Consider the following 27545-nt stretch of genomic DNA (forward strand, 5'->3'; position numbering starts at 1 on the left):
TTTTTGGAGGAAAAGATCAGTTAATTCACACAGGAATGCTTTACTCAGAGCAAAGACATTATGTAATGAAATAATAAAGAGAAAAATAAAAATGAAAATTCTTTCATCAATTCAGTGGTGGTGTCTTTTACTTAAGGGACATATTTATTGAAGTAATCTAAAATTAATCCTAAAGTAATCAAATTACGTTACATGTTTTTGGTAATCCAACTGATTACGTTACTGATTATAAAAATTGCCATGTAATTTGTAGTCAGTAATGGATTGCATTTCAAAGTAATCTGACCCAACCCTGGTGGTTTGCAAATACATACAGTACACGTGTCTCCCTCGGCTAAAGAAAGCTTATTGTAAGCTAACGTCAGTGCAGGCCTCCCTAGACTTCTTAACCCCCATGCAACTGTCTAGGTCCCTGCTGTATATTTCATATAAATATTTATTGGGGTTTATCATTAATATAATAAAACATTACATGATCTCAACCATATTCACTATAGACAGGAGAGAAGAAACACACATCTGCGAAAGCACAAAGAGTTCCTTTTAAAAGCATATTTGATATTAACTTTTTATTTCAATTTACAGTCACAGGCCCACTTTTATGAAGAACACTACTCACTTGAATTCATGTTCTGCAAGCCCTCAAGAGACATTTTTATGAACAAAATAATTCTGGAGGAGAAGAAGAAGAGGAGTAGGAAGGATTGTGGGGGGTACCTTTGTCAGTCTCTGTGCTGGCGTGCTTATTTTCATCCAGGTTTACAGGAGGGCTAATTTATTCCTCCCACCTCTTTTCAGGACTTTTCAGCATGTCATTATTACCTCGCGAGACTCAAATACAGAGAGCTCCTTTATCATGGCGCCGCAGCAGTAACGTCACTTTTGGGTATTTTTAACAGTGTATTATGTTGTCTTCTAAGCGCTGGAGACACTGAAACACCTACCTCGTCCAGAACATCACTCTCCTCTGTTCAAGCTTGTCATCCTGTGGGACTGTGACTGTCTATCCATTCCCTATGTGAGTTTTGTCCCTATACCTCTTTACCATTTAACTCTGCCTCTCTCTCTTGCTCACTCTCTTTCTAGCTCTCTGTGTCTGTCACTCATTTTCTCTATCTCTCTGCCTCTCTCTCACCCTCTCGCTCTCATTAATCCTCTATCTCCTATGTCTTTTTTACTCATTCTCTCTTCCTTCACTCTTTGTCTCTTTCATTCACACACTCACTCAGTCTTTTTTTTGTTTCTTCATCCTCCTCTCTCTCCCTCTCTCTCTCTCTCTCTCTCTCTCTCTCTCTCACACACACACACAGTGTCCCTGGCAGCTAACTCCAGCAGCTAAATGCAGGAATCTGGAGACTGTATTTTCATCACAAGTGGGGTAACATTCAAGGCAGCGTCCCGGAGTATTGATTTTTGCTTGTCAACCTTGATGGAGGTACTTTGATGAGAAATTGCTTTTTAATGGGTTTCTATGAAAGCGTTATAGCAGGGACTTGATAAGAATTAGCATATACTGCCCCAGACAAGTAATTTAAGATAAACAGGAAGGTGTGGATAAAATATTAAGCTCTCCTTTAGCATGATAGTATGCTATGATGCATAGTGAGAATGTTTTTGTTTGTTTTTGTTTTGTTTGTTTGAGGAATTTTGCTCAAAACCCCCTCAATTCCCCAATGCATACAATGCAGTCACAGTCTCCATTTGCTTTAAGTAGTCTTCCATTTGCCTTTCAAATATCTATTCTGAATCCCACTTCTCCTCTCTTCTTCTTTCCTCTCCTTTCCTATCCTCTGCACCCCCTTCGGAATTTCCAAAGTCTATTTTTGTCCTTGGGAAGCTGAAGGATGCAGAGCCGACACGGGCGGACCAGGCTAACGGCACTGACACTCTCCCTTTGTCCTGTCCTGTCCCGTCCTGTACCCAACCCAGCTCAGCTTATTAAAGCTCTCTCTCTCTCTCTCTCTCTCTCTCTCTCTCTCTCTCTTTCTTTCTTTCTTTCTTTCTCTCTCTCTCATTCTCTTCTCTCGGAAGAGGATTTTGCTCTGGGGGTTACAGGTATAAAAGCGGCAAAAAGGGTTGTACAATTACCTGCTCCTGACTCAGCCCCTGAGAACAGTGTCAGAAGCCAGAGGCCCAAGGACCAGAGGAGGGAGTATAATTGACTGTGACAGGTTACAATGGGTAACAGTGAAGTGCCCTAATATGCAAGGAAGCCATTGGCGTGTATGTTAAGGAGATTTATGGATATTAGATATATGATTCTTCATGCCAGCTTGTTGAACATGAATGGGAGAAATCAAAACAGGAATCAAAGTTAGAGGAGGTTTGGAGAGGGGTACAGCAGATGATGTCATTGATATTGTGCACATGCATTTAGCGTGTTTGAGTTAATGTCTGTCCATTACATTTGGGGGAAATGTAAGTACCTTTCATTTTAAATTAGCATTCTGCATTGTCTGCAACCCAGACAATACAGGGCGCTGCATATGCAGGATGCCTTAGAGTGGACTCAAACCTGATGGTTTCTAAGGGGTGAGTCACCTTTTTCCATTGGCCGTCCTTCTAAAGTCTGTATGGGCACTCTCCTTCTGGACTGAAAAGGACTTTTCTTAAATGAATTATGCCTGCCCATTGAAATTTCTGTTAAACTGTGCCTCTCAAAAGTAAGATGACAGCATTACAGTCCTTGGAGACCACCAAACTGTCTTTTCACTGTGAGGCACTCAACAAATATACAGACACGATTGTTGACATGTTAATTACCGTACTTTAATAAACGCCATCTCTAACCATTGAAAGCTACTAAGACTAAAACAGCGCTGTCATAAGACCGATCTCTGTGATATGAGAGGCACTGTAGGCTACAATGGGTGTTTGGTATGAATAGGCCTTTGTCATTGGCGAGCCAGCCAGGGTTGGCTTGCTGAGCTCAGCACTGGCACCTCACCTTGACTCACAGGTTTGTGCTTTATAAAAGTTCCTCACTGCAGCAAATTGCTCCTTTATTTCAGTAGCATTTAAAGTGACCCATTATTCAAGGTGACTGAAAGACCAAGGTAAATGGTAAACATTTAGTACTGTATATGTGTATATGTTAGTTTCTTTGTTACGACCTGACAATCTACATATGGACAGGCAAACCATCCACATATCAAACAGCTTGCAACAGTAATCACTTACAAAAAAATCAATAAGAAGACAGTACACATACTGTAATAATAAGCAGTTAAACATCAAAAAAGTCAATAGTGATATATTTGATGTCAGAGAATGCTGACCTTACCTCTAGGCCAAGATCTGCTCTTATTTTTTCAATCGGATTTAAAAGAGGTGATTAGGGAAATGATTCACCCTCTTCTGCTGTCTCTGAACCTGACTACACACATGAATTGCTCTTAATTGATCAATACTTTGAAGAATCAAGAACTGGGTGATTGATAGATGAAGATTGAGCTTGTGGATGAAAGACATTTTGTTTGCTGCTTGTATTGCAATGCACAGACTACCAATGCCTGCAAAGAGGGGAGGCAGCCAGACATCTGAAAGACTTAATTACAGGAGAGGGATTGAATTGCTCCTGTGGGACCGTGTTGGCTCTTCAGGAGTCTGGAGTTGGTGCCAATTAATGTTGTTTGACTTCTCTAAATTATTCTCAGCTACAAAACATACCCACCACAGACATAAGGGGAGGATTTTCATCACTTCCTTGCAATGCACATATCGGGAGAGGTGTGGTGCTGAAATGGCCTACCTAGTTATTGGTTGTATGAACTAAATTGCATTTAAATTTTTAATCATGCAGCTGCTCTGGCATAGCATGGCGGTAAAAAAGGGTATGATGTATTTTCAAAACGTCATAATCTTTTCACTTACAGCAGGCACTGAGGCGGGGGTAGATTAGGGCTCATGTTCAGGACTACTGTAGTGGGCTTCTGCAGATGAGGATCAACCCTAAGGATAGCTTAACTTCCCACAAAGTCCAAAAAATCAATCCAGGCATTTATTTCAGATTTAGTTGAATTAATAGGACTTAATCAAGCGTTTAATTAAAAATCCAAATGCAGTGGTACCTTGACTCATCCAAACGGATTTTTCATCCTTCTCCATGGCCGGGTAGTGTTATGAGACGGGCGTTCAATCGTCGGCCATAAATTATTCATTATGAATTCCTCCAGTAAGGCCTGTAGTCAAATTTGGATTGATCCGACAGTAATTTGTTCCACTAGCACAGGCACCTCTCCCTAAATGGCACCAAAACAGCTCTAAGTCTGCAATGATTGCGATAGAGTATTGCATTTATATATTTCTATTTGGTTGTTGCTGTTGATGCATTTGGCTGAATTTGTTTCCTGTTGAGATTTCACTTTCCCAAGATTTTGCCACTCTTTTCAACAAACTCACAATAGCACTGATCTGATTGTGCAAAATGGCTGTTTTGAATCCACATTCAAAATTCCATACAGTTTCTAATACTTTTCCTCAAAAATGCCGTAGGCCATACATATCAGATATATATGTAGGCCATACATATCAGATATATAAATATATATAAAATATGTTTTCATTACTGACATTATGGGTTGTGTCAAATCATGCAAGTGTGTACATTTATGCATTTCCCCCCATTTTTAGGTCATAAAATTAAAGGAATTTACCAAAATTGACAGAGAACGAGAGAGCCTGCAAGAAAGTGTGATATCTTAAAAAAATATTACAGACAAATTCTATAAAAAGAGTCAAGCTTGCTGTTGAATTGACATGCTCAACATCCCCATCTGAATAAGTGCTGTGTGCCTCTGATGAATGTTTTATTCTGTGTGTTAAAGAGCCACCGCAGTGAGCTCGGAGCTCTGCAGAATGCTTGGGTTCTTGGCTAATCAGCAGTTTCTCCGCCCCTTAGAGACTGACAAGTGGGCTGATTTAGGGCACTCAGTCATGGGGTTGGCCCACAAACACACCATTCACTGAGGATGGAATTGGGCTGACCAGATGGCCTTTTTTTTTTTTTTTTTTTTTGAGGCTGTCCCTGAGTTTTTTTTCCTTTAAGCTTTTTTTTTTTGTTTGGTACGGATATAGAACATGGGCAAAGGCTTTCTAAGGACAATTTCAAACTGATACAACAACTGTCACTGGTACTGATACAAGATTTGCAATAGCCCAACATGTGTTTTACAGATACAGATACATTAATGATGATATTGTGGTGCGGATAAATGCATGTATAGGGTGCGGGTATTCATGGAAAAATGTGGGTGGGGGAAGTGGTTGAGCACTGCTCTCCCATGCCCACATACACGGCTGACGTGTCCTTGAGCAAGGCACCTAACCCTTCACTGCTCCAGAGCACCGCTGTAGCAGGCACTGCTCACTGCTCCGGGTTAGTATGTGCTTCACCTCACTGTGTGTTCACTGTGTCCTGTGTGTGTTTCACTAATTCATGGATTGGGATAAATGCAGAGACCACACCAATTTCCCTCACAGGATCAAAAGAGTATATATACTTATACTTATACTTAGCCTACGTCAGGTTCTTAATTAAGTGTGGTCCCTCCAGTAGAAGCTGATGGGGCTAGCAGCCCGTGACCACAGCGAAGTGAGGATCCGATGCCTGCTCTGGAGAGGCCACACCAGGGGCAGTCAGCAGACAATCCACTGGGAGCACCTGCCACCCCTGGGGCTGCAGCATTGGCTCTCGCTTCACCTGCCACCCAGTCAGCTGCCCGCACCCCAATGCAGGGTATACCGAGGCGGGCAACAATGAAACTACTGCAGTTCAGTGGAGAAGGACCAGGGTTCTCAAGTCTCACGCAATGGGCGTGAGAAACACACGCAATTCAACAAGTTCACACGTTCACACGCCACACCTTGCATTTCTCATGCAGAAATATTACTAGGGATGTCAAGGTATCTGCATAATTATTAGAGGATGCACAGGCATACGAGAGGATATCTCGCAGGGTTCAGAACTAGCGCACCACTCACCAGCAAAAATTTGCATACAGATCATACCTCACTCACCTGGCTGCTGAACTAGAACTAGCTCAGTGCTCAAAACACTCAAAACACAGGTTTATGACTTAGAGATCCGCCATCGAGCTGGCAAACTGCATGCTAACGCAGATGCCCTGTCTCGGCGGCCGCGTGAGAGCATGCAATGATGGCAGTGTGAGCGCAACAAGGAGAGAGTACAACAGTCGCCAAGCCAGCAGCTCGGGACGACAAAAACGCCGCCCACTCAGACAGGTGTCAACAACAGTAAGCAGCCAGCAGGGGGTGCTACAACAATGGCGGAGTACCTGTTCTCCTGTTTTGGTGCACCTAGAAGTTGCACAGCGACCAGTGGAGAAACTTCAAAGTGGATGTGTTTCGTGAGGTCTGCTCGGAGTTAAGAAAACACGGACAACCCCACAGCATCCCCCCAGAGCAATGGACTTGTGGAACATTTAAATCGAACTCTGGCTGAGCAGCTGTCTGTTCTCACCAGCCACCAGCAGAAGGATTAGGACATGTACATTCCCCTGGTCCTGTGTGCTTATCGGAGTGCCATTCAGGAGTCCACTAAAATCCACGCCCGCAGCCCGCATGTTTGGCCGCGAGTTTTGGACGCCAGTAGACCTGGTGATCGGCCCACTGAAACCAGAGGTGTCTGTGTGCAGTTAACAGGGCGGAGGAGGACGGTGGTCCTCCACCGTGACCGGCTAGCGCCCTACCAGCCTTTAGCTTGCGCTAGTGGGGGAAGTGTGGGTGTTGAGGACATTGGGGAACTGTCATCTGATGTTACTTCAGCGCCTTCTCCACTTGTGACTCCGGCACTGCCAGGCCAGCCAAAACCACCGTCAACATCAACTACCTGCACACCTCAGGGACTTTGTTCTGCAGGGTTGGGTTGATGGAGACATGTAACCCATCTGGTGGGGGCTATGTGGCATGGATGAATGCATTTGTAGAGTGCGGGTGTTGGGGGATGTATTTGGGTGGTGGGTATAGCCTACGTCAGGTTCTTAGTTAAGTGTGGTCCCTCCCATTATCACCGTGTTCATGTACTGAGCCTTCATAAAAAAGGCTGTGCTACAGCTATGTTGTTGTTCCTACATGCCTGTTAGTGTGGTGTTACTTGCTGGAAATAAATGGCAGAGAGCCAATCAGCAGTTCATGCATGTGCACTTGATACACACGTCTCACTAATACAGTTATTTATTTATTTTTATACAAATATTTTATACTGGTGATTTAGGTGTGATTTTTTTATTCAAGATTATGTTATTAGATTGTCTTAGCTTATTAGGTTGTTCTGTAAGAGTGTTACTGCAAGTCAAGTTCATAGACATTACTGGCACCTAAGACATAAGGATAAAAAATGATGTTTCCCGATTGTTTTTAAAAGTCATCTGTTTATGTGTTTCAGCATCACTTTAACAGTATTACATGCTGGCTTCCTGTGTAAACTAGAAAAAGGTCTGACAAATCAATGGTCATGAAACTGATATCAGCAGTCTCAAAAGGTGGTGAGAGGATAGTGGACAGAGCAATTGGAAGGTATATTGTTATCCCCCTCACTGTGAAAGTGCATTTAGTGAAGAAAATGCTTTGGGAGACCAAACAAATTGTACATGTGTTGTGTATGCTGTCAATATCCACATTCAACCCAGCTACAGCATTCTTGGCTTCCCGTTTCTCCCTGTGATTTTGAGGCTTTTAAAGTAACACAACAAAGGAATTCCCCTTTTCGTCAATGATATTGTCAATACTGGATACCACTTTAGCACAGAGGCGTTACCCAATTTGTCTAAAACTGACGAAAAGGGTCATGCGCCTACCCACAACAATGTCACATAGCGTAATACCAGGCCTTCTGGGAACATGCTGACCCCATTCACCTTATTATGAGCCAGTGCAGAATCAAAATGAGTTTGAAGTTATTATTTTAAGGTAGAAAATGTACACTGTGTTGCTGTATAGGGATTGTTATGCATGGGTATTAGTATGCATGGGTTTTAGTATGTATGGGTATTAGTATGCATGGGTTTTAGTATGTATGGGTATTGGTATGCATGGGTATTGGTATGCATGTATTGGGAGACACTTGTTGTTGAGCTGAACTGGTATTTCATTCAAAGGGGCAGTCGCGGCCTACTGGTTAAGGCTTTGGGCTTGTAACCGAAGGGTTGCCGGTTTGATCCCCAACCAGAACAGCTGAAGTGCCCTTGAGCAAGGCACCTAACCCCTCACCGCTCCCCGATCGCCACTGTAACACGGCAGCTCACTGCTCCGGGTTAGTGTGTGCTTCACCTCACTGTGTGTTCACTAATTCATGGATGGGATACATGCAGAGACCAAATTCCTTGTATACGCAAGTATACTTGGCCTAGAAACCTGATTTACATTTATGATTTACAAATGTAGAAACCAGTTGCTCCATGTTTTCCTTTAGGTCCCATCAGCTATTTACATGGAAAATGACACACAGAATGTGCAAAAATATATATAGAAAAACCAAAATAAGAAGCCTGACTTTTTCTTATTTGTGTGGGAAATATATGGGGAAAAGAACATATTATCAACATGTCTCTCATGTAGATCCCTGTGTTATGACAACCTGAAGACTGATGTTTGAATTGCCCCACCCTTTAACCACTCTGTTTTCATGGAGATAAGTTGGCAAATAGTGTGTGTCTTATTATGATAATTTGCATAACTATTCAAACAGTAAATCAAAATGTTTTCCACATGTGTGTACTGCCTGCCTGTCTCTCAGCATGGAACAAATGTTTCAATGTCCCAGAATAGAACACACACACACACACAAACACACAAACACACACACACACACACACACACACACACATACACACACACGCAGCCTGCAACATCTGACATCTGTGCATTCTCGTATTATTTTAATTATTATGTTATTATAATTGCCACAGATTGCTCATTGTGATGTCCTATACATCCCCACCACATATTATGATGCATGTACTTGTGATGATTGTTACTGAGCGTGAATGTAAAAATCAACATCAAATTCCCCATGATGCATCATGAACAGTCCTTGTAACAACGGTTGTCAAAACATGTTCCCTAGTGGCTAAAGTATGTTTGTCATTGATATAACAATTCCCTCTGCATAAGAGCCATAAACCCTCAGATCCATATAAATTTGGCAGGGGAGATTTGTTTTGTAGCGTTGGCATCTGCCCCACAACTGGATCACAGCATCAGCAAAGGAACCACCAGCATAAAAAATGTAGGCAGTATGCTAATAAATGCAAATCAGAGAGGATTTTTGAAGGATGAAGCCAACACCCTCCCTTCCACCACACACACACACACACACACACACACACACACACACACACACACACACACACACATCACCACCACCACCTCTTCCCAAAAATGTGACATTCAACTGCCGCTATGCTTTTCTGACACTTCATTGCACATGCTAGATGAAAAGTCTACAAAACAGTGTTGTCTACAAAGTAGTGTTGCTTTGACAACAACAAAAGCCACACAGACAGTACTACATCCACTACCAGCCTGGTGTCTCCCTCTTTTTTCTGCCATCAATAATTAACAATTAATGCTCCTTAAAAGTCCGCAGGGAGAGGTACCATCTCAATCCCATAAGTGAAGCTTATACCTTCGAGTTAAGAGCACGAGGGATTCAGAGCTCTCTGCTGGAGAAGGTATCAGTTATGTAAGTCTGCGGCTTCAGTCTGCGGTGACTAAGAGGCATTTATGCTGGTGGAGATAAGCCGTATCTGGTTTGTGGTTACTCAGCGCATATTTCATTTTCTTTGCTTTTATCTCGGCTCTTCTGTTTCCAGTCATGCCTCTGATATGGCCCTGTCCTGCCTGGTACCATAGTTGTTTGTTCTCTGTGTTATCGACCTTGTTGGTGTTAGTGTGTCTACATGTAGAAGTTTGTCTCTTTTTCTTTCACAAACATGGGTGGCATCTGTATGTCTGTATGTATCCATGTGTATTTTGTGCGAATATATGCATGTCTCTGTGTGTGTGTGTGTGTGTGTGTGTGTGTGTTTGTATTTGTGTATGCCTGTGTGAGCTGTGTCATATGCAGTTACACATACATGACGTGATTGGCTACAAACACAACTGTGTGGAGCTCATGCACATCAAAGGGTTTCATGCCCACCGACTCTCGGCTGTGGCAGATGGCAGCCGCCCTGGCACGCTCCCTGATCCTGTCACCGCGCAGATCGCACAAGTGGCAGTGCCCGTCTCCCCCTCATCTTTGGTGAATCGCTTCCCGTGGTGATGGGTTATCCAGGCGCAATATCTGTGGCACCGCATCTTCACAGGTGGATGTCACACTTCCAGGTGCAGTTTTCAAAACACTTTTGAAAAAAAAGAAAATGAAAAAAAAAATACAAGAACAGAAACTTTTTTTTTTTAAATCCCAGCTGTGCTATCACATGTGACAGCTCTTTGACAAGTCAGACAAGAGATTCACCTTGTGGGGGACAATTCTAATTCCATTTAGAGGCAGTGCAAGGCTGCACAGAAACAAATCCTGATAATCCACACACAAAAAACCTGCCAGATTGCTAATATAGCATAACATGGCAATTATGTGTGTTTGTGGTTATGGTGAGTGCTAGTCTATTACAAACAGTGCTGCTATTCACTATTCACTGTTCAGAATGATTAAAATGTTCATATCCAGTTTAGACTTATGGAAAATTATAAAAGAATGTTGCTAAAAATAACAGAAATTGCTTTTCAAGACAACCCAACAAAATGGTATCAAGAAAAAATGTTTTTTTCAACCACAGCATAAACTATCATGCTCGCAACCATTAAAAAAAAAACTGTTTCGCTGGCAACAGACGGTACACTGTGTCTCACTTTGAAATCTGCTCCAAACAAGCTGTTGCAAGCAGGAGTTTAAACATGCATTCCCTGATAGCCTGGGCTGGATGGACCTTATTAGTGGACCATAGTGAGACAGAGCCAGCCAATGATTAATTCCCTTATCTTCATCTTGAAAGTTGAATAACTCTACGCTTTGGCATCATGTTTTAGAATTTTTACTTTTTACAGCCACAAAAAAAGCGGTGTGGAATGTAATTGGCTGAACATCATATGGTTTCAAAGATGTCCCATTCATATTACAGTAAGTAAGGGATAATTTACCAGTTTAAAAATGTTGAGGGTCATCCTGAAGAGGTCTATTCTAATGGTCTATTCAGTTCAATGCAACATTCAGCTGCATTATGATTATTATAGGCTTTATTACATGTTAATTACATACTTTTTATTCTTCATTAGGGTATGATTATTAGTAGTCCCTCTAAATGCATGCTTTGCCCTCTGAAAGATTATGTAATGCATGTGCTCTTCAGTCATTGTTTTATTTCATTTTTGTTGTAAACATGGCACAAAGCAATCATTCTAAGACTTGTGGTGAAATGTATTTTTAGTATTTTTGCATATGTTGATGGTCAAAACCATTGAACTATCTCTCTCAATTACTTTGCAGGTCTTTGCAACCAATCACATAGTCTTACCATGAATGAACCACACTCTTACCTTGCTAGTGATTACATTATACTAACATTATGTCAGTTAAGGCCTACATACTGTACATCTACTCATTGAAGCCTGAAGCAAGCAGATGGTGTGTGACTCTGAGCGCAGCCACAGAAAATATTCTGTGACTCTGTAATACATATAATAATAGTTAGAAATTAGTTCACTGTTCTCTGTTTCAAACAAGACAGTGTGATCATGCCCAGACTGCCTTATTCTGCAGTGCAGATCACATGAAATCCCTTTTTCTTTTCAGCCTTCCAACAGAACATATCTGGGTGTATTCAATGAAATTCAATATGTTTACTGGAGGACAAACTATATAGCACTCAAGGTGAGAGTTAGACAAAATTACAGAGTAAAACAAATTAATTATCAATAGTAGTAAAATAATATAAAATTGATAAGCTGCACTATGTGTTTTAAATACAATTTCTTCCTACCTTGAGTTAAAACGTTTAGTGATCAAGTTTCTTTAGTGTTTGGGTGGTAGTGGTATGGAAACCTACAGAGCATATGAAATAACATATCAATTAAAAAATAAATAACACAAGAAACCATGTTGTACTGAGGGCAACCCCTGTTGTACTGATGCCAGCAAGATTGCTGAGGCACATGCAAAATGTGTGTGTTTAAGGATAAGCTGGTTAAGAAGTGTACCTACATGGTTTAGTGATTTAATAATGGAGTGATTATGCTTTCCATTCCATCTCTCTCTCTCTCCTATCATTTTGTGCCATGCACCCTCACTGGAAGTGACATTTTCTTTGGCCAGATAAAGTCAAAAGAACCAACACTTTTAATTACATTTGGAGAAAGCGAGCGAAGGCATAAAAATCTTATCTAAGTAATGGTAATTAGATTTCCTCTGTCTCTTCCCTCCACTGTGTCTGGTCCATTTGATGAATATTTCCCATAATAGACGCTGAACAATAACGACCAGAATCTATTGACCTATTCATATCGCCACCTTCCATTATGTGTCTGTTTGACACTATGAAACATCACGGTTCATTTTAACATTAACTTTCTCAAGTCATTTAAACCATGTTGGATACCGTTTGGGTTTGTCAATGGATGTCTGGACAAGAAAGCTTGATATTAAGCCAGATATTAACAGCATTTGAAGAAGGTCTTTTTGAAGCCATTCTTGTTTCTCTATTCTTTTGTGGAAATGTATACACATATGCATGAGTTGTTGCCAAAGAATGGCAAACTCTCATCACACAGACCTTATGGGTTGTGTTCATCACACAGACCTTATGGGTTGTGTTAATCTTGTATATTTGCTACACTATTTGAATCTGTCCCACTGTCATCTAAATATGACCCCACCCCCGACCACGGTTTATGCAACACACAACCCTTCAAAACAAAACAATGTATTGCAGTTTCAATTTTACAGTTTTTTGAAGAAACTAATCTAGGAAAGGAGCTCAGGTGTACTACAGTTGGGATTTGGCAATGAAGACAACCGGTCCATCAGAATGAGCAGGCAGGAAGTCAAGCCTGCTGGAGGCTGCCCAGTGTGTCATAAGGGCATTGAGACCCCATGGGTCACACACTCAGAGAGCGTTCAGATTAGGACAAGTCTGGTGGGAAGTCTAGGAAAAGGCTGTTCACCAACAGCCTCAATATCCCTAGCTATCCAACGATGTGGTATTTAGAGAGAACCCTTATTCTCCTTAATAGTCTCCTATTCCACCACTTATGTCACCACAAACACATTCCAAAAATGCCATGTATCAAATGGTAAATATGTCTACCCTGGGACCCATACGTTGATCTCAGCTTCCTATGAGTTGATCTCAGCAAGATATGCATTTCAATACTTTGTTGAGAGAATTGCTTTAAAACTTAAACTGTTTACCATGTTGTTGTAAAAATGTGTCAGCCAAATGTAATGTAATGTAATGTAATGTAATACATCTAATACATTTAATCTTGATGCTGAATGTGCCTACTTCTTACTCTGATGATTACTTCTCACATATTTAACTGCTTTGATTGTGGTCCGTGGAGTTGAGTTGTCCTCTAGCTGCCCACTCAGTGTTTGAGCTACAACCCCGGTTCTGTAAATGGGAAACACATATAGTGGCTTGGACCAAGCCGTAAACAATAACAGCCAATCAGCAAGGTGTTTCAGGAGCACTGCAGGGAGAAGTGTCAACAACCTTTAATGAAAACAAAACAAATCTTGAACCAAACTGATAGCCTATGCTTTACAAAAACAAACTGTATTCAATATCATCAATAGTAGTGTTCAACTATGTCAGAACTTTGATGTGGTTAATTTTAGAACTATACAATAAACTAGAAACTAAAATGTATGAAAATATATAAAGTTATATCCTACCTATATCTGCTACTTATCTTGTCTTCATCTGGGTCACAGTATCACACAAGATACTTCTGTGTAAAGCACTTCCCTATCCATCTGTTGGTTAATATTTGCCTTGTGTGTACTTTTTAAGTTTAAGAGTTTGTATGGTAAACAGGGGATATTTAATTAATTCCCTGGATGCCTTTATTCCAGTTTAATTAAAATCAGGTAGGGTTAATCTGGTGTGGATTTGAGAAGAGTTTTGGTACTTAATTAGAAATATTGACAGTATCTGTCCCAAAGCTGTATCTAATATGAATCCCCCAACTTTTCTCTCACACACACACACACACACACACACACACACACACACACACACACACACACACACACACACACACACATACAAACACACACAGACACACCACCACCACCACCAGTGTACCTCATAAATTCATTCCCTCACATTCTCCGACAGCACACACAGCATGCACATGTGTCCGCTTGAGAAAAGAAAACTAGGCAGAAGGCTTCCCCTCCTCAAGGATCTCATACTTCACAGCTGTCTCTGTGTCAGCAATCTCTCACCTGTATCACCTCTTAGGCCTTGACTCCAGTAGTGTGTCATGAGCACAACTAAATCTACTAGGAGCATAACGATACATCAGTGCGGATCAATACGCTGACCCAAACGTCACCAATACAATTTGATTGCCAGCATGCCTGTGATGTACACATTAGAAATGTAGGGCCCTGCCGAGGTATGCTATACCAGCCTTTACCAAACACCCTTGTTCTGAGGACCTCTCATTTCGCTCGATGGTGTTTTAAGCCCCCACCGTCGACTTCAAGGCAACGCTACGACCGTCGACTTCAAGGTACGTAACCCTAACCTTAAGCTTAACCCTAACCCTTGCATAACCCTATGTGTCTTCCATGCAGTGCTGCCTGAAAGACGACATTGGGGGCTTAAAACACCAAACATCTCTCATTACAGAGTTTAGGGTGGTAGGATCCACCCACATACCATGATTTTTGTGTTTCAATGTCAGAAAGCATAACATCAACCTTTTTGTAGCAAACAGACCAATCAGCGGCACATCATTTTAGAAACACTGCACTAGACTATGTACTGTATACGTTGTTGTGTGTGTATGTTGTGTGTGTGTGTGTGTGTGTGTGTGGGGGCTATGCGTGTGTATGTGTGAGTGTGTGTGTGTGTGTGTGTGCGGGTGTGTGTGTCCATTTAGAACAGTGTTTCTCAAAGTGTGGTCCGGGGACCACTGGTGGTCCGCAAGCTATCCCAAGTGGTCCGCGAGCAGACGTGGTAAAATATAATATAGATGAGTTGTTTGCCATATTGAACCAACTTGTTTGTAAATCCAAACAGTTCTGCAACGCTGCCTATGTAAGTTATGCCAGTTTAAATCATATGAATCCTCTGACACAATAAGCAAGGTGCAAAGAAAATAAGCAATGTGGCTCAGTGAGTAAGCCTATTGTGTAAGTAACTATTTAAGTAGGTCTACTTTTTTTTTTTTAGCTAGGTGGTCCGTGAGGCTTTTTTTATTGATTAAGTGGTCCTTGGTCTGAAAAAGTTTGAGAAACACTGATTTAGAATATATTATATATATATATATATATATAAGTGTTTTTAGCCAAAGAGAAAGGTGAATTCCACACTGTATTGTACTGTCAGTGCCCTGTTTCATTAACCTCTGATTCAGTCTCATTAGTCCGGCTAATGAGAACACATTGTGTGACTCAGTCATTTTGAGGATGTGGGCTTGGTGTTTTGGGTTTGTTTTACTGCCAAGAGACCAAGCGCTTATGACTTACTAGTTCAAGATTGTGTTAGGGGTCCTTAATAATACTATGTACTTCCTATAAGTAAATATTACATGGCTATCCCTGTCACTAAACCTCTAACCACAAGTTGCATATCATATAACAACACGCAGTGATGCACAACAGTGCATTGTACTTTATCATTTAATTAAGCATTAAATACATAGTGCCCAAAGGAATCCTGGCATTAAGTTGGGCTGCCTATCTCCCTGTCCTAAAGCCAAGTGCACAGTGCTATCTGAGTCTCCACAGGCTTATCTCTGAGCTTCAGAGGGACAGAGACTTAGAGTCATCATCCCTGGTCACCTTATGGGGCTGCAGAGCCATTGCACCAAGAATCTTATATAGGAAGGTGAGTTTCTTGTCCGCAAGGTCAACAGGAAGCTATGGTTCAACAGCATAAAAATCACAGCACGCATTCACACGCATTTATGATGAATGATTCATTTTATGTCAGCGCTACACAATTGGTCTGTGTTTCATAATGTTGTGATTGTAATGGAGATTTTTGTTTCTCTGTAATCAAGGTGCAGTTGCAGCAAAGGTCAGTAGATCACATTACGTTGAAAACATGGATGTTTAATCTGCTCTGACTCTAAAATGGGAAATATCTGTCTATGAGGTTAGAGGGTGTGAGTCCTAACAGTATACGATCTGTTTCTCTTCAACCGCATTTTGCATTAACTGTAGCCATGTGGTGGTAGCTAGTAATAAAGATAGCATTTATGTTAGTCTAACCTCAATAAGATATGTATCACCTATATAAGCCAGTTACAATGCACATAGCATAAACATTCTGAAGGCTTGTTCAATAATATGCAATATAAGATTGCAATTTATTTGACAATAAAACTAGATAAATTGTATTCGGAGCAACGTCCTCCTTCTCTTCAATCCAGTTATCACACTGGTGCTTTTCCAGGACAAGGTCACATCTTAGTCACTGAATTGCTTTCCACTTAAACCTCGGAGTCTAACACCACACATAATGGCAGTGCAAATATAGGGCACTAGCTGCTAATGTTTGTCTTTGCATAACTTCACAGTTTTGACATATTTGAACGTTCGTCTCAGCTTGTGTCCAGTTATGTCAAACTTTAAAAGGATGAAATGACCTTTGTCGCTCAGATGGATAATTCTGTCTTATTTAATTTATATATGGATGAATTGTCTAGGAGACTGAATGGTTGCAACACTGGCTGTATGATTGGTGGCATGCTGGTGAATCATCTTATGTATGCAGATAACCTTGTAACTCTTAGTCCAAGTAGTGCTGGGCAGCAGGAGCTTCTTAATATATGCTCTGGCTATGGTGTGGAATTTGACATAAAATATAATTACCATAGCAATATAACACCATAGCACGTAACAAAATATATAACACCATAGCACGTAAGTTTAGCTACAGTACTGTTCCAGTCAAGTTAAAGTGGCTCTGTTCAAAGCTTACTGCACACCACTCTATACTGCCCATCTGTGGTCTTCTTACAAAAAATCCGGTATGCAGAAGTTACAAGTTGCCTACAATGATGCAATGCAAATTTTACTCAAGGTTCTCAGAGGAGGGAGTGCTAGTCAGATGTTTGTATCTGCAGGAGTAAGCACACTGAAAGCACTTCAAAGCACACTGAAAGAAATTTGATGTTTAAGTTCATGCAACGTCTGGATGAGTCCACCAACAGTATCATGGTGGCACTCTCAAATCCATCTGTGAGCTGCTCCAGGTACACACCCAGTCTGAGAGTGCATTGGCTGAAATGTCTGTATGTATTTTAATTGTTGTATTTGTTTTTCTTCTTGTTTGTCTGCTTGTTTTGTTTTGTTTGTCTTTATCTGTTCTGTCTTGCGTAGCTTTTGGACATAATTTATTTTGGACATAGTCTGGCAAATAAATAGCCTAGAAATCTAGACGCACCCTAGCGGCAGCAAATTACATTAAAAATTAAACTTCTATCAGGCCAATCAAATTGTGTATAGAGTTGTTAGTCGGGCTTAACATAATGATTGATGGCAGAGTTGCAACAGTTTGGCTTGAATTCCCTGCTACTTGAAAACAAAGAAGATAGATGTTGCTGTTGGCCAACAGTGTGACACGAGTTAAGCTTGTTTTAAGATGGCAAAAGATTGAACTAGCCAACTAGCTCCGCTGGTGGGAAAATGCATGGGACTCAGCGCTGTCCTATTGCGTGCAGAGGGAATTTGAAAGACAACCGATTATCCCGCCCCTCGGACTGAGCACTGCGAACGGTGAGTGCCCAGACCCTACATTTTAATGTGGGTCTGGCTCGTCAGGCTAGCAAATAAACTGAATTGAATTGAATTGATAAGTCTAGACCGGACAGAAGACACAGTCACAGTGTATGGACACCATCTTTGTACAACTGATATGGTATTTCCCTTTACATGCTTAACATATTTCCCCAAGGTTGTGGGTGGATCTGTAGAGCAAAGAGTTCAACACACACACATACACACACACACACACACACACACACACACACACACACATACAATAAGTACATGAGATATATGTATGCACAGACACCCACACAGGCAAACAGACCTCAGAGGACTTGCTCCAATAGACTGAAGTGTTTGAGAAGCTGCTGAGGACAAGACATGTGGGAGACGCTTGTCTAGTTTGGAGATTAAGACCTTATTGTCTTTCTGACAGTTTGTCTCTGAACCAAATGGGATCGTCCATCTTACTGAGAGAACATTTTAGTCAGTGTGTCTCAGGCCCATTCTGCATTCAAATCAAGAAGACTCCCTGCTGTATCAAAAATCATAAAAAGAGAGAAAACATGGATAAATGTATGAATAAATGAATATACACACACAGTAGCTGTGGGACCTGTAGTGTGGATACGCTTGTAATACACTGTACTGTGGAACTATGATACTCTTGGGAAATATAACCACTTAAGACAATTCAGTCAAATATGAATTAGAGAATAAACCAAAAATTGCAAAGCTATCACATTCAAACCTCTCTTTAAAAAATGAAGACCCCTTTTCTTACTTTCTTACACAGAAATGCTAACTTTGAGACCGAGTTACACACACCTTGCCACTGTGTTCCCACACATTGACAATGTGCAGGGCAGATCCGGAGAAACCCATATTATTCCTACGGGACAACAGTTGGCTAGTAACATTATCTAGTGTTAGCACTCAGCTAAGTAGCAGTCTCTGACTTTTTTTTTCACCTATCTAATTGTGAAAGGTTGTGCTGTCATATGTAATACTAAAATGAACTACGGCGATACGCCTTTTACAAGTTTGTTTACCATCAAACTGGCTTTGTAAAGGTTATATTAAGGTGAAAATCTTGCATAGTGTACCTTTAAGGTGTGGTAAATAGAACTAAAAAAAAAAAATGTTCATCCTGCTCAGGTTATTTCACTTCCACATCTAGGAAGAACCTAGATCAAGAAAAATGCCAATAAAAAGATAAAGGGAAAGGCTGGAAGCTGTGGAGTGTCATGTAAAAGAGTGATATATATATCAGAATGTGCAACACTGGAGCATGACAGGGTGATTATATCCCAATTATACCCAAGACATCATTTGTTTGGGATGTACTAGGATCTATACTAGGACCTGTCTGTCTGTGTGACAGTCTGTCTATCTATCTCTTTCTCTGTGGCTCTGTTCAGCGCCCACAGTGACAAGATTACACATCAATCCATCTAAACAAATAAATGGAAAATGGCCGTTGTGATGCTATGCGACATTATTCTGTGGACCTGAAATGAACTAGCCTGGCGGGCCATCCTATATCATTGAAATGTATAGTCTGGAATCGACCCATTCACTCACTCGCTTAATCCAAGGGGCGGGCAGAGAATTGTCTTTCAAACTGCCTAGGCATGCAATAGGCCAGCGCTACGACCATATCCGTATCCAGTAGGCAAAATGGCAAATACATCTTTCTTCGAAAGGAATGACTTAAGTGCATTGTGTTGCTCAACTTTCAAAGAAAAACAACAACAAACAACCGTTCTTCGTTCGCCATAGCCACCTTCCTTATTGTTCACCGTCGCAGGACTGTCGTCATCCTGTTAAGCCCGCCTTAAGACTCTCTAACAAAATAGAGCGCTGTGATTGGATGACGTCCACGGCGTCAGCCAATAGAAATCCCTATGGTTTGCTACTAGACGTACTGGCTGAGCAAATTAATTTGGGTGCGTCTAGATTTCTAGGCTAGAAATGAACTCTTCTCTTATATAATCTCTTCAACAATATGGAATGCAAATGAACATGTTTGATTTTCCAGTATGCAATTGAATCAGTTTGTTCACCAACATTATTTAGTTTTTGACAATCAAAACACAAAACCTCAAAGACACTTCAGTTGGATCTGACTTTCTTATACACCACTCAATGAACTATGTTCTCTGTGTTGCTTGAAGCAACTGAAGATTATATTTTAACTGTTCCTGTCAGGATCCTGTCAGGACTGATGACTTTGTGCCACCCTGGTGGCCATTTTGTGTATTGTCCTGTGTTTGCTTTTGCCTGTTTCCCATGTGGTCTGTTCACCTGTCTGCTGTCATGTGACTGTCTCCACCCCTTTTCAATTATATGGTCTGCACTTCCTGTCTCGTCAATTTCCCTCCGTTTCTGCTCACACCTGTTCCCAATTATTGTCTTGTTGGTCTAGTCCAGTCCTCTGTCTTTCTGTTAATTAGTTTGTGTATGTCTGCCCCCGTTTCTCTGTTCTTTGTTGGATCGTCTTTCTGCCTTGAAGTCCTAGATGTTTGGAATTCTGTAAGTTTTGTAGTTAACAATAAAGTGTGTTTGTCTGTAATTCTACCTGGAGGAGTCTTGCGCTTGGGTCCTATCCTCGTAACCCTGACAGTTCCACCTTATAGAGAGTGGGCAAATACTCAACTCAAATACTTTTTGTTTACCTTTGTATCAAGAGACCCACTGCCTTTACTTGCACATTGATTATTCTGTCCGAGACAGCTTTCACTGGATTTGTATCGCTTTCTGCCATGGGAAAGGTGGGTTTGTATTTTTTTTTTTTTACAACACTAGATTGATAAAGGTGAATATAGGATTTTCACTGTTAGTTGATACTTGTTTTCATGTGTTGATATTGAGTATGTCAGAAATAATGCTAGGATTCATGTAGTTGTGACATGTTTGTGTCATATTTGCTCCCTGAAATTCCCAGCGTTTGTGGCATGATCTTGTTAGTCTTGTAGGGTAAAGATACATTCATGTAACGTGATTGGAAAAATCCTGTTATTTACCTTTTTCTTATATTTTGGGCTATTAGGGTTTTGGTCATTAAATTCTGAAATCCTGCAACACATTTTCTCCTCAAGATAAGACTCTTCCTCAAGAAGAATTCACTCTTCTGCTGTTCCAGGCCTCCTACCACACTGAAACCAGTTTAGATGATGAATGGCCTAGTAATGTGACTCTCACAGAGCTGAAAAGGCTCACAACAAAGACATTCCAAAGAAGGAAAAACCCTTTGTGGAATGATATATTTATGTAATCAGCTGCATCATATAATCAATAAATTTACAATGAACCGTACAATCATTTTGTGGTTTAAAATTTAACCTCCTCACCTCACACCACCAGCAGAGTACACTCTTTCTTTTTTCTAATCAAAAAACTCTGTCGATGAGCATGTCAGTAATTGGCATTTATTGAAGTGCGTTTTGCTTGGCTTTAATGGGGTCAGTAGCCTATGCAAGCTGAGCAAGCCAGAGACACAAACAGTAAATAGTGCTCCCACACCATTCACAAAAAATCCTCCGTTCTCTCTTTCACTTACACACCCCAATGTTACTCTGCAGTGCCCACCACTTGACTTGAGTTCAGTGTTGGAATGTTAATACAGGAGTTATATCTAGTGCATTTACTGATGCTGTTAGTGAAGCAAGATACACTATTCTTGAAACATTGATTTAGAACATTTCAAAACAACAAAGTCTTTTTTTCTCATTAGTTGGTCATCCATCTTGTTTTCTATGGCTCTCCCCACTTTTTTGACTGTAGGTGCTGACTGTCTTCACACTGGAAATTCTTGGGTTGGGATATAGTAAGGCCACATGAGAAATTGCACGCTATATTTACACACTGACAATTAGGATTTCACAGAATGGTGTTCTTTTTTTAAAAAGCTATCTCCTTTCTGTATATCCTTTTTTTTTAAAGATGGTGGGTGAGAATATTCAAAATGGCTGCCCAAGTATGGTTTCCATGAACACCTCCAATATAAACATTTTGTTTCCTTTTATATCAAGATTTGTTCCCAAAGTGCTTGACCTAAAACCAATATCTTTTACACTGCAATTGATCATTAAAGACAGTACATCATATTTAACATTTGTACAAGAAGGAAAGAAATGTTCTATAGTCACAGAAAAGAAAAACAAAATTATACATCCGTGGGTGGCTGTATGAATCCTTCACCCACTTATTTCTAACAAGGACAGCTTAACAAGTGAGGTTCTGTTTTTTTTTTACATAGTCTCCCTTTGACCAATATAGATTTTTAATTATGTGTTTCTTCCTCTTTTTTCTTTAAATAATCTGGCACAATACAGCACTAAAATGGAGCAGCTAGGCCCGTCATTAAGTAAGTTCAATAAGGGCCCAGATTTAAATGTCAAGTACATTTCCTTTTCAAAAAGACTTAAAAAAAAAGATTATCCACTGTAGCTCTGGAATAAAAATAAATAACTTAATAAAAAAGTAACAAAGTCATAGAAGCTTGATTAACTTGGTATAGCCTTGGTATTGATGAGAAAATGTAATCCAGGGGAAAAATCCACAAGTGACTTGAGGCAAGAGTGGTGGCAAAAATAAAAAGAAGATTCCAGAAGTCAACCAACTGTAAAAAAGGTGGGGATTGAGAAATGAAGAGGTTGTTGGGACTGGAGACTTGGAGGTGTTCCTGTATCGGCAGTTTGGGAGACAGAATACTGTGTTAGTGGAGTCCGCTAGCGGGACACCATAAGTCTGTCAGTAAGAGGTCTGCTAGGTAGCAGAGGACATTAAGCCTCTCTCTCTCTCTCTCTCTCTCTCTTTTTCTCTCTCTCGCTTAGAGTCAATAAAACCCAAGGCCTCCCTCCACTTTGGAATCTAAGAGATGGCATGGACAATGACTATTCTTTGCTTATCTTCAACCCTCTTCAATTTAGACAGTTGCTCAATCGTTCATTAATTAATTCATTCAATCCTCCGGTCGGTTCTCAGTTTTGCTTGCTCTTGCTTCCCCAACATGTCACTCTCTCCTTCTTTCCTTCTTGTTCACATTCTTTTGGTGTGGCTTTCACTCTCCTCTAAAATCACTCACAATGTCTCTCTCTGTCTCTCACACGTTCATTCTTTCAGCGCTCATAGCTGGGCTACAGCAAGTCTTCGATATGTAACACAAGGGGCTTCCTCCACAGACAGTCCGTCAGTCCGTCTGCCTCTCTCCATCCATCATCTTGGTCAATTAAAAGAAAGAAAGGAGGGAAGAAGGGAAGCTGAGGCAGCACAGAGGAGATGAAGAGTCTGTTTGGTGTCAGAGAGTCCCCTCTGAGGAGGGCGAGGTGAGGGAGTAGAGTTGGGGTGAGGGGTGGAGTTGGGGCTTGTGTGTGTGTGTGTGTGTGTGTGTGTGTGTGGCTTTATTCTTCCTATGTCCTCTTGCTGCTGTCTGGCCCATACAAAACATTCCCTGGTCCTTGACTATAAGTTTTCTTGCTTAATTTTGTAATTATTATTTATTTATTTACAGAGTGAGGAGGCCCAGTAGAGGGGTGAGGCAGGTGATCCACATCCAGGCATGGGCTTTGAGGCTGAGGGAGCCACTCTCTGGTTCTATGATCTCCATCCAGGGGTCCTATTGCACGAGAAGAGAGAGGGGGGTATGTAAAAAGGAGGTATAGAAAAAGTGTAGGTCTATTACCGGAGGAATTTGCTCACAACTTTCATGTATTTTGGGACAAAAAAAGACCTCGACATGCGGTAGCAACATATGTGAAACATAGCTTTTAGCATAAGCAATACCCCACCACTCTAAGCGTAGCCCACATTACGAGTCAGCTACATTACATTTAAGACCGCATTGAGTAATCATACATATTAGGCTACAGCAAGCAACACAGATCATCTTGACCTACGCTGTAGAACCCAAATATAAATATCATACAAATAGATTCATGGTTTTAGCACAGGCATCAGCCAGCACATAAAACAGTGTTTGTTACAGGCATAGCAACCAATTATCAACCAATACAATGGAAAAACATTTCCATTTCCATGTTTACATTTTCAGTAATAAACTAGATGTACCGCAGAGTGGTACAAAATATGACCGCCGCCCAGTCCAGCACATTTTTTCCACAAAAATAAATCACGCTGAAAGGCATATATGATTCTGTCTCACTAAATTACATTATGCACACTCAATTCTCACTGGTATCTGCTAGACCAAAACATGATTAGTTCATAGATTTCACATGTAAAATTCATTTTATACAACCCCACCCCCATTTGCCTGTTCATAATTCTGAGAAATTCTTGTCTGCGTGTACATGTTTATGTTTATGTGTGTGTGTGGGTGTGTGTGTGTGCCTGTGTGTGTGAATGTGCATGCATGCATACATATGTCTACTGTGTGAGTATGTGTCATACATATGATTACTGTGAATGTATGTGTGTGCGTGTGTATCTGTTTATGCATACGAAACATACGAAAAAATTGGTCATCGTAGGCCCTACGGTTCTCAAGATATTCACAGAAAACTCTGTTGGTGTACGGTCACTAAATGTACACATAAATTATTTTATTGTAAGGCCCCCCCTTGAACCAAAGTTCATGAAACTTGGCATGCATTCAGAGGGTGTCATAATGATCCTACATTTTCAATTTCGTGCAGTTTTGACCATGTCAGCCAGAGATATTGTGATGAAAACACCTAATATTTTGCTTTTTAATGTTTAACTATGTGGCGCTATACATGAAAAAAGTGGTAATGGGATGGGTTGACATGGCCCCTTAAGACCAACTTACAAAAAAAGGTGGTCCTCCTAGGCCCTACGGTTCTCGAGATATTCACACAAAACTGTCTCCGGCCACCTACAGGCCAGTTGGTGTATAGTAGCACAAATTGGCGTGCATTCAGAGGGTGTTATAATGATCCTACACTTCTAATTTCGTGCAGTTTTGACTTTGTTAGGTCACAGATACCTGCGATTACAACACCTCATTTTTACTTTTTTTGTGTTTAACTAGGTGGCGCTATACATGAAATGAGTGGTTATGGAATGGGTTGACATGGCCCCTTGAGATCAACATACAAAAAAGGTGGTCCTCCTAAACCCTACGGTTCTCGAGATATTCACAGAAAACTGTCTGCCCTACCCTTCTTTCAAGGGGTCCAGTCCAGTGGGGGGGCTACAGATCAAAACGAAAAACGATGGTTCATGCTATCCATGTGGGGTTACATGCCCACCAAGTTTCGTGAACCGGTCTTTCAGTGTCCTGGGAATCCTTGACGGAAATTTGGCCATGTGAAAAAGAAAAAAATAAATAAATCTGCCTGAACCTATATGCAGCTTCGCTGCGCGGCGGTCATAATAATGTGTAGGCTGTGCTAAATATGACAACTAGACACTAGTTAATGCTAGATTACTTTGGCCAGAGTTGCTAGTGTCATTACATACTTTTAAAGTGAAATAAATGAGAAAATTCTGAAGCGGCATTAAGACATTTCTAATATTAGAAATGCATGCATTTGATAGTTAAATGCAATGGGATAAGGTAATGGTATTCCATCATGTCAATATCACAGCATAGTAGGCTACATTGTTAGCTTATGCATGTTCTTCCCTCATTGCCCCTTCATGCAGTGTGAAAATGATTTATTCTTCATACATTAGTATGTTTTGGTAGTGGGTTGGTGCTGGTGGTGGGGGTGCTGGCTCAGCGGTAGCTTGAATAAAGTGTGACAGGCACAGGCCAAGATTTTGGAAGTCTGAAGTGTATTCGACTTTGTTTTGTTCGAGTTTGTTTGTTTAATCAAGTTTAGATATTTCTTTAGATCCCTTTGGGAGAGTGGATGTCCCAAAAATAACAGGAGACTCTATTGAAACACATTAACATAAACAATCACATTATGTCTCACCTTGCTTCCACAACTTGGATTGCATTTTTCTCCATACTCCTGTGGATGACAAACACACATGATCTTTTCAGCCATCTTTTCATCAACACATGGCATGAGTTTATCCTAGAAAATGATGCAAGAAAATGATCCTAGAAAACCTTTGAGAACTTCTACCTGATGGCAATCTGAGATCTCACTTGAATATACTGGCATGATACAAGTGTAGCCTGGCCTAGAAACACACATTCATTATCTGTTTTCATTAATTCAGTGGTACTTAAAGTGTGGGGCGGGCCCTACCAGTGGGGAATAGAGACATGACAGGTGGGGCGAGATGAACAGGAGGACATTTGTTTTTAGTGCCTATCTTTAATAATGCCTTTCTTTTTTTAGGAGGAATATCATAGATTCAGAACAAAATAGCCGCACACAAACATATGAGTCATAAACATTAGCCTGGGTGCCAGCCAAACTTAGCCCCGCCCACAACATTTGAGGTCGGGAACTCTGGTCTGGCATTGCTCCGTTGTGGAGCAACTATGCTCGAACCAGAGCTGTTGGGACTAATTAAATCGGGCTTTACGATGATGGACAGGTGAGCAACAGCGCCTCGTCTATCATGTCATCTGAGCAGGCTTAGGTTGATTTTGTTTGCAACCAAAAAGCTGTGGTTAGAAGGAGACAGATGGCTTCTAAGACCCCATATGGATAAATGCATATTATTTCAATGAGGTTTTTATCACTGAAAATGATTATTTATGAAAACTTTGGCCAAAGTTGAGATGTGGGAAAACTCATGGTTTCTCTTCATGAAGGGAAAACAGCGTGTTGCATTGTGACATGTTCCCTTGTTCATTTGAAATCTCTGATTGACCACCTGTTGGAGGGATTTGCGACAGCCTTCCCCAGCTGTTTATAACATGTTTGTAGCATATTGGTGTTCAACGGAATTATTTTTAAAAACGGAGGGGAAATATCAGTTTTTCCTTATAGCCTACCCTGCTATGTATCTCTTAGATTTCGCTAATGAGAGTTGTAGGAGATATTGACGGCACAATAACTTTTACAAAAGACCAGAAAACAATGTTAAGGCATTTGTGGAGAAGAAGGATGGCTGTTTGTAAGATGTTTCATTGCTCTGCGGCTCGTTTCTAGAAAGCGTCGTTTGCTAACTTGCATCGCAACCTTTGTAGTTCGCTCCATCGTTCTTGGATTTGGTGTTTCTAGAAAGGGTAGTTCGAACTCTCATTTACAAACAAGGACGCAAAGTTTGGTCGCTTGAACTACTCCCCCTGGGCAGTCGCACTTGTGTCGTTCCTTGGTAGTTAAGAAGTCTTCTTCTTCTTATTATTATTATTATTATAGTGCATGAAAATGCACTATATTGTTCTTCCAAGTCTTCTTATTCTTATTATAGTGCATGAAAATGCACTATATTGTTCTTCCAAGTCTTCTTATTACAGTGCATGAAAATGCACTGTACTGTTCTTCCTAGGCTTCTTCTTCTTCTTCTTCTTCTTCTTCTTCTTCTTCTTCTTATTCGTCTTCTTCTAACGCAGTTAATGCAGCTTCGACCGTTTAACGTAGAAACTTCATTCAAACTATGTTGCGTAGGTCTTACTTAGGACATGGGGGCTTTGTATTTTTCATCTTTGTAACTTTTATACTTTTTAAACTATTAATTATTA

General features: G+C 40.7%; 1 protein-coding gene and 1 long non-coding RNA gene across 2 annotated transcripts in view; one reads left to right on the forward strand and one right to left on the reverse strand.

Moving 5' to 3' along the window:
- Positions 1–20476: 20476 nt before the first annotated feature.
- Positions 20477–21158, forward strand: LOC125295090. Its single transcript, XR_007193629.1, has 3 exons — positions 20477–20503; positions 20659–20742; positions 21070–21158. It is a non-coding gene; the product is annotated as an uncharacterized LOC125295090 (long non-coding RNA).
- An 814-nt stretch (positions 21159–21972) lies between these two features.
- The window catches only part of gfra2a (GDNF family receptor alpha 2a), a 93458-nt gene continuing 87885 nt past the window's right edge, over positions 21973–27545 (reverse strand). The window contains exons 8-9 of the mRNA XM_048244248.1: positions 25876–25914; positions 21973–23588 (exon numbers count right to left, since the gene is read on the reverse strand). Of these exons, the coding sequence (XP_048100205.1) occupies positions 23478–23588; positions 25876–25914 (150 nt within the window). The 3' untranslated portion in view covers positions 21973–23477. The remainder of the gene's footprint in view (positions 23589–25875; positions 25915–27545) is intronic.

The sequence above is a fragment of the Alosa alosa genome, chromosome 5 (assembly GCF_017589495.1).
Source record: "Alosa alosa isolate M-15738 ecotype Scorff River chromosome 5, AALO_Geno_1.1, whole genome shotgun sequence".
In the NCBI taxonomy this organism is placed as follows: Eukaryota; Metazoa; Chordata; class Actinopteri; order Clupeiformes; family Clupeidae; genus Alosa; species Alosa alosa.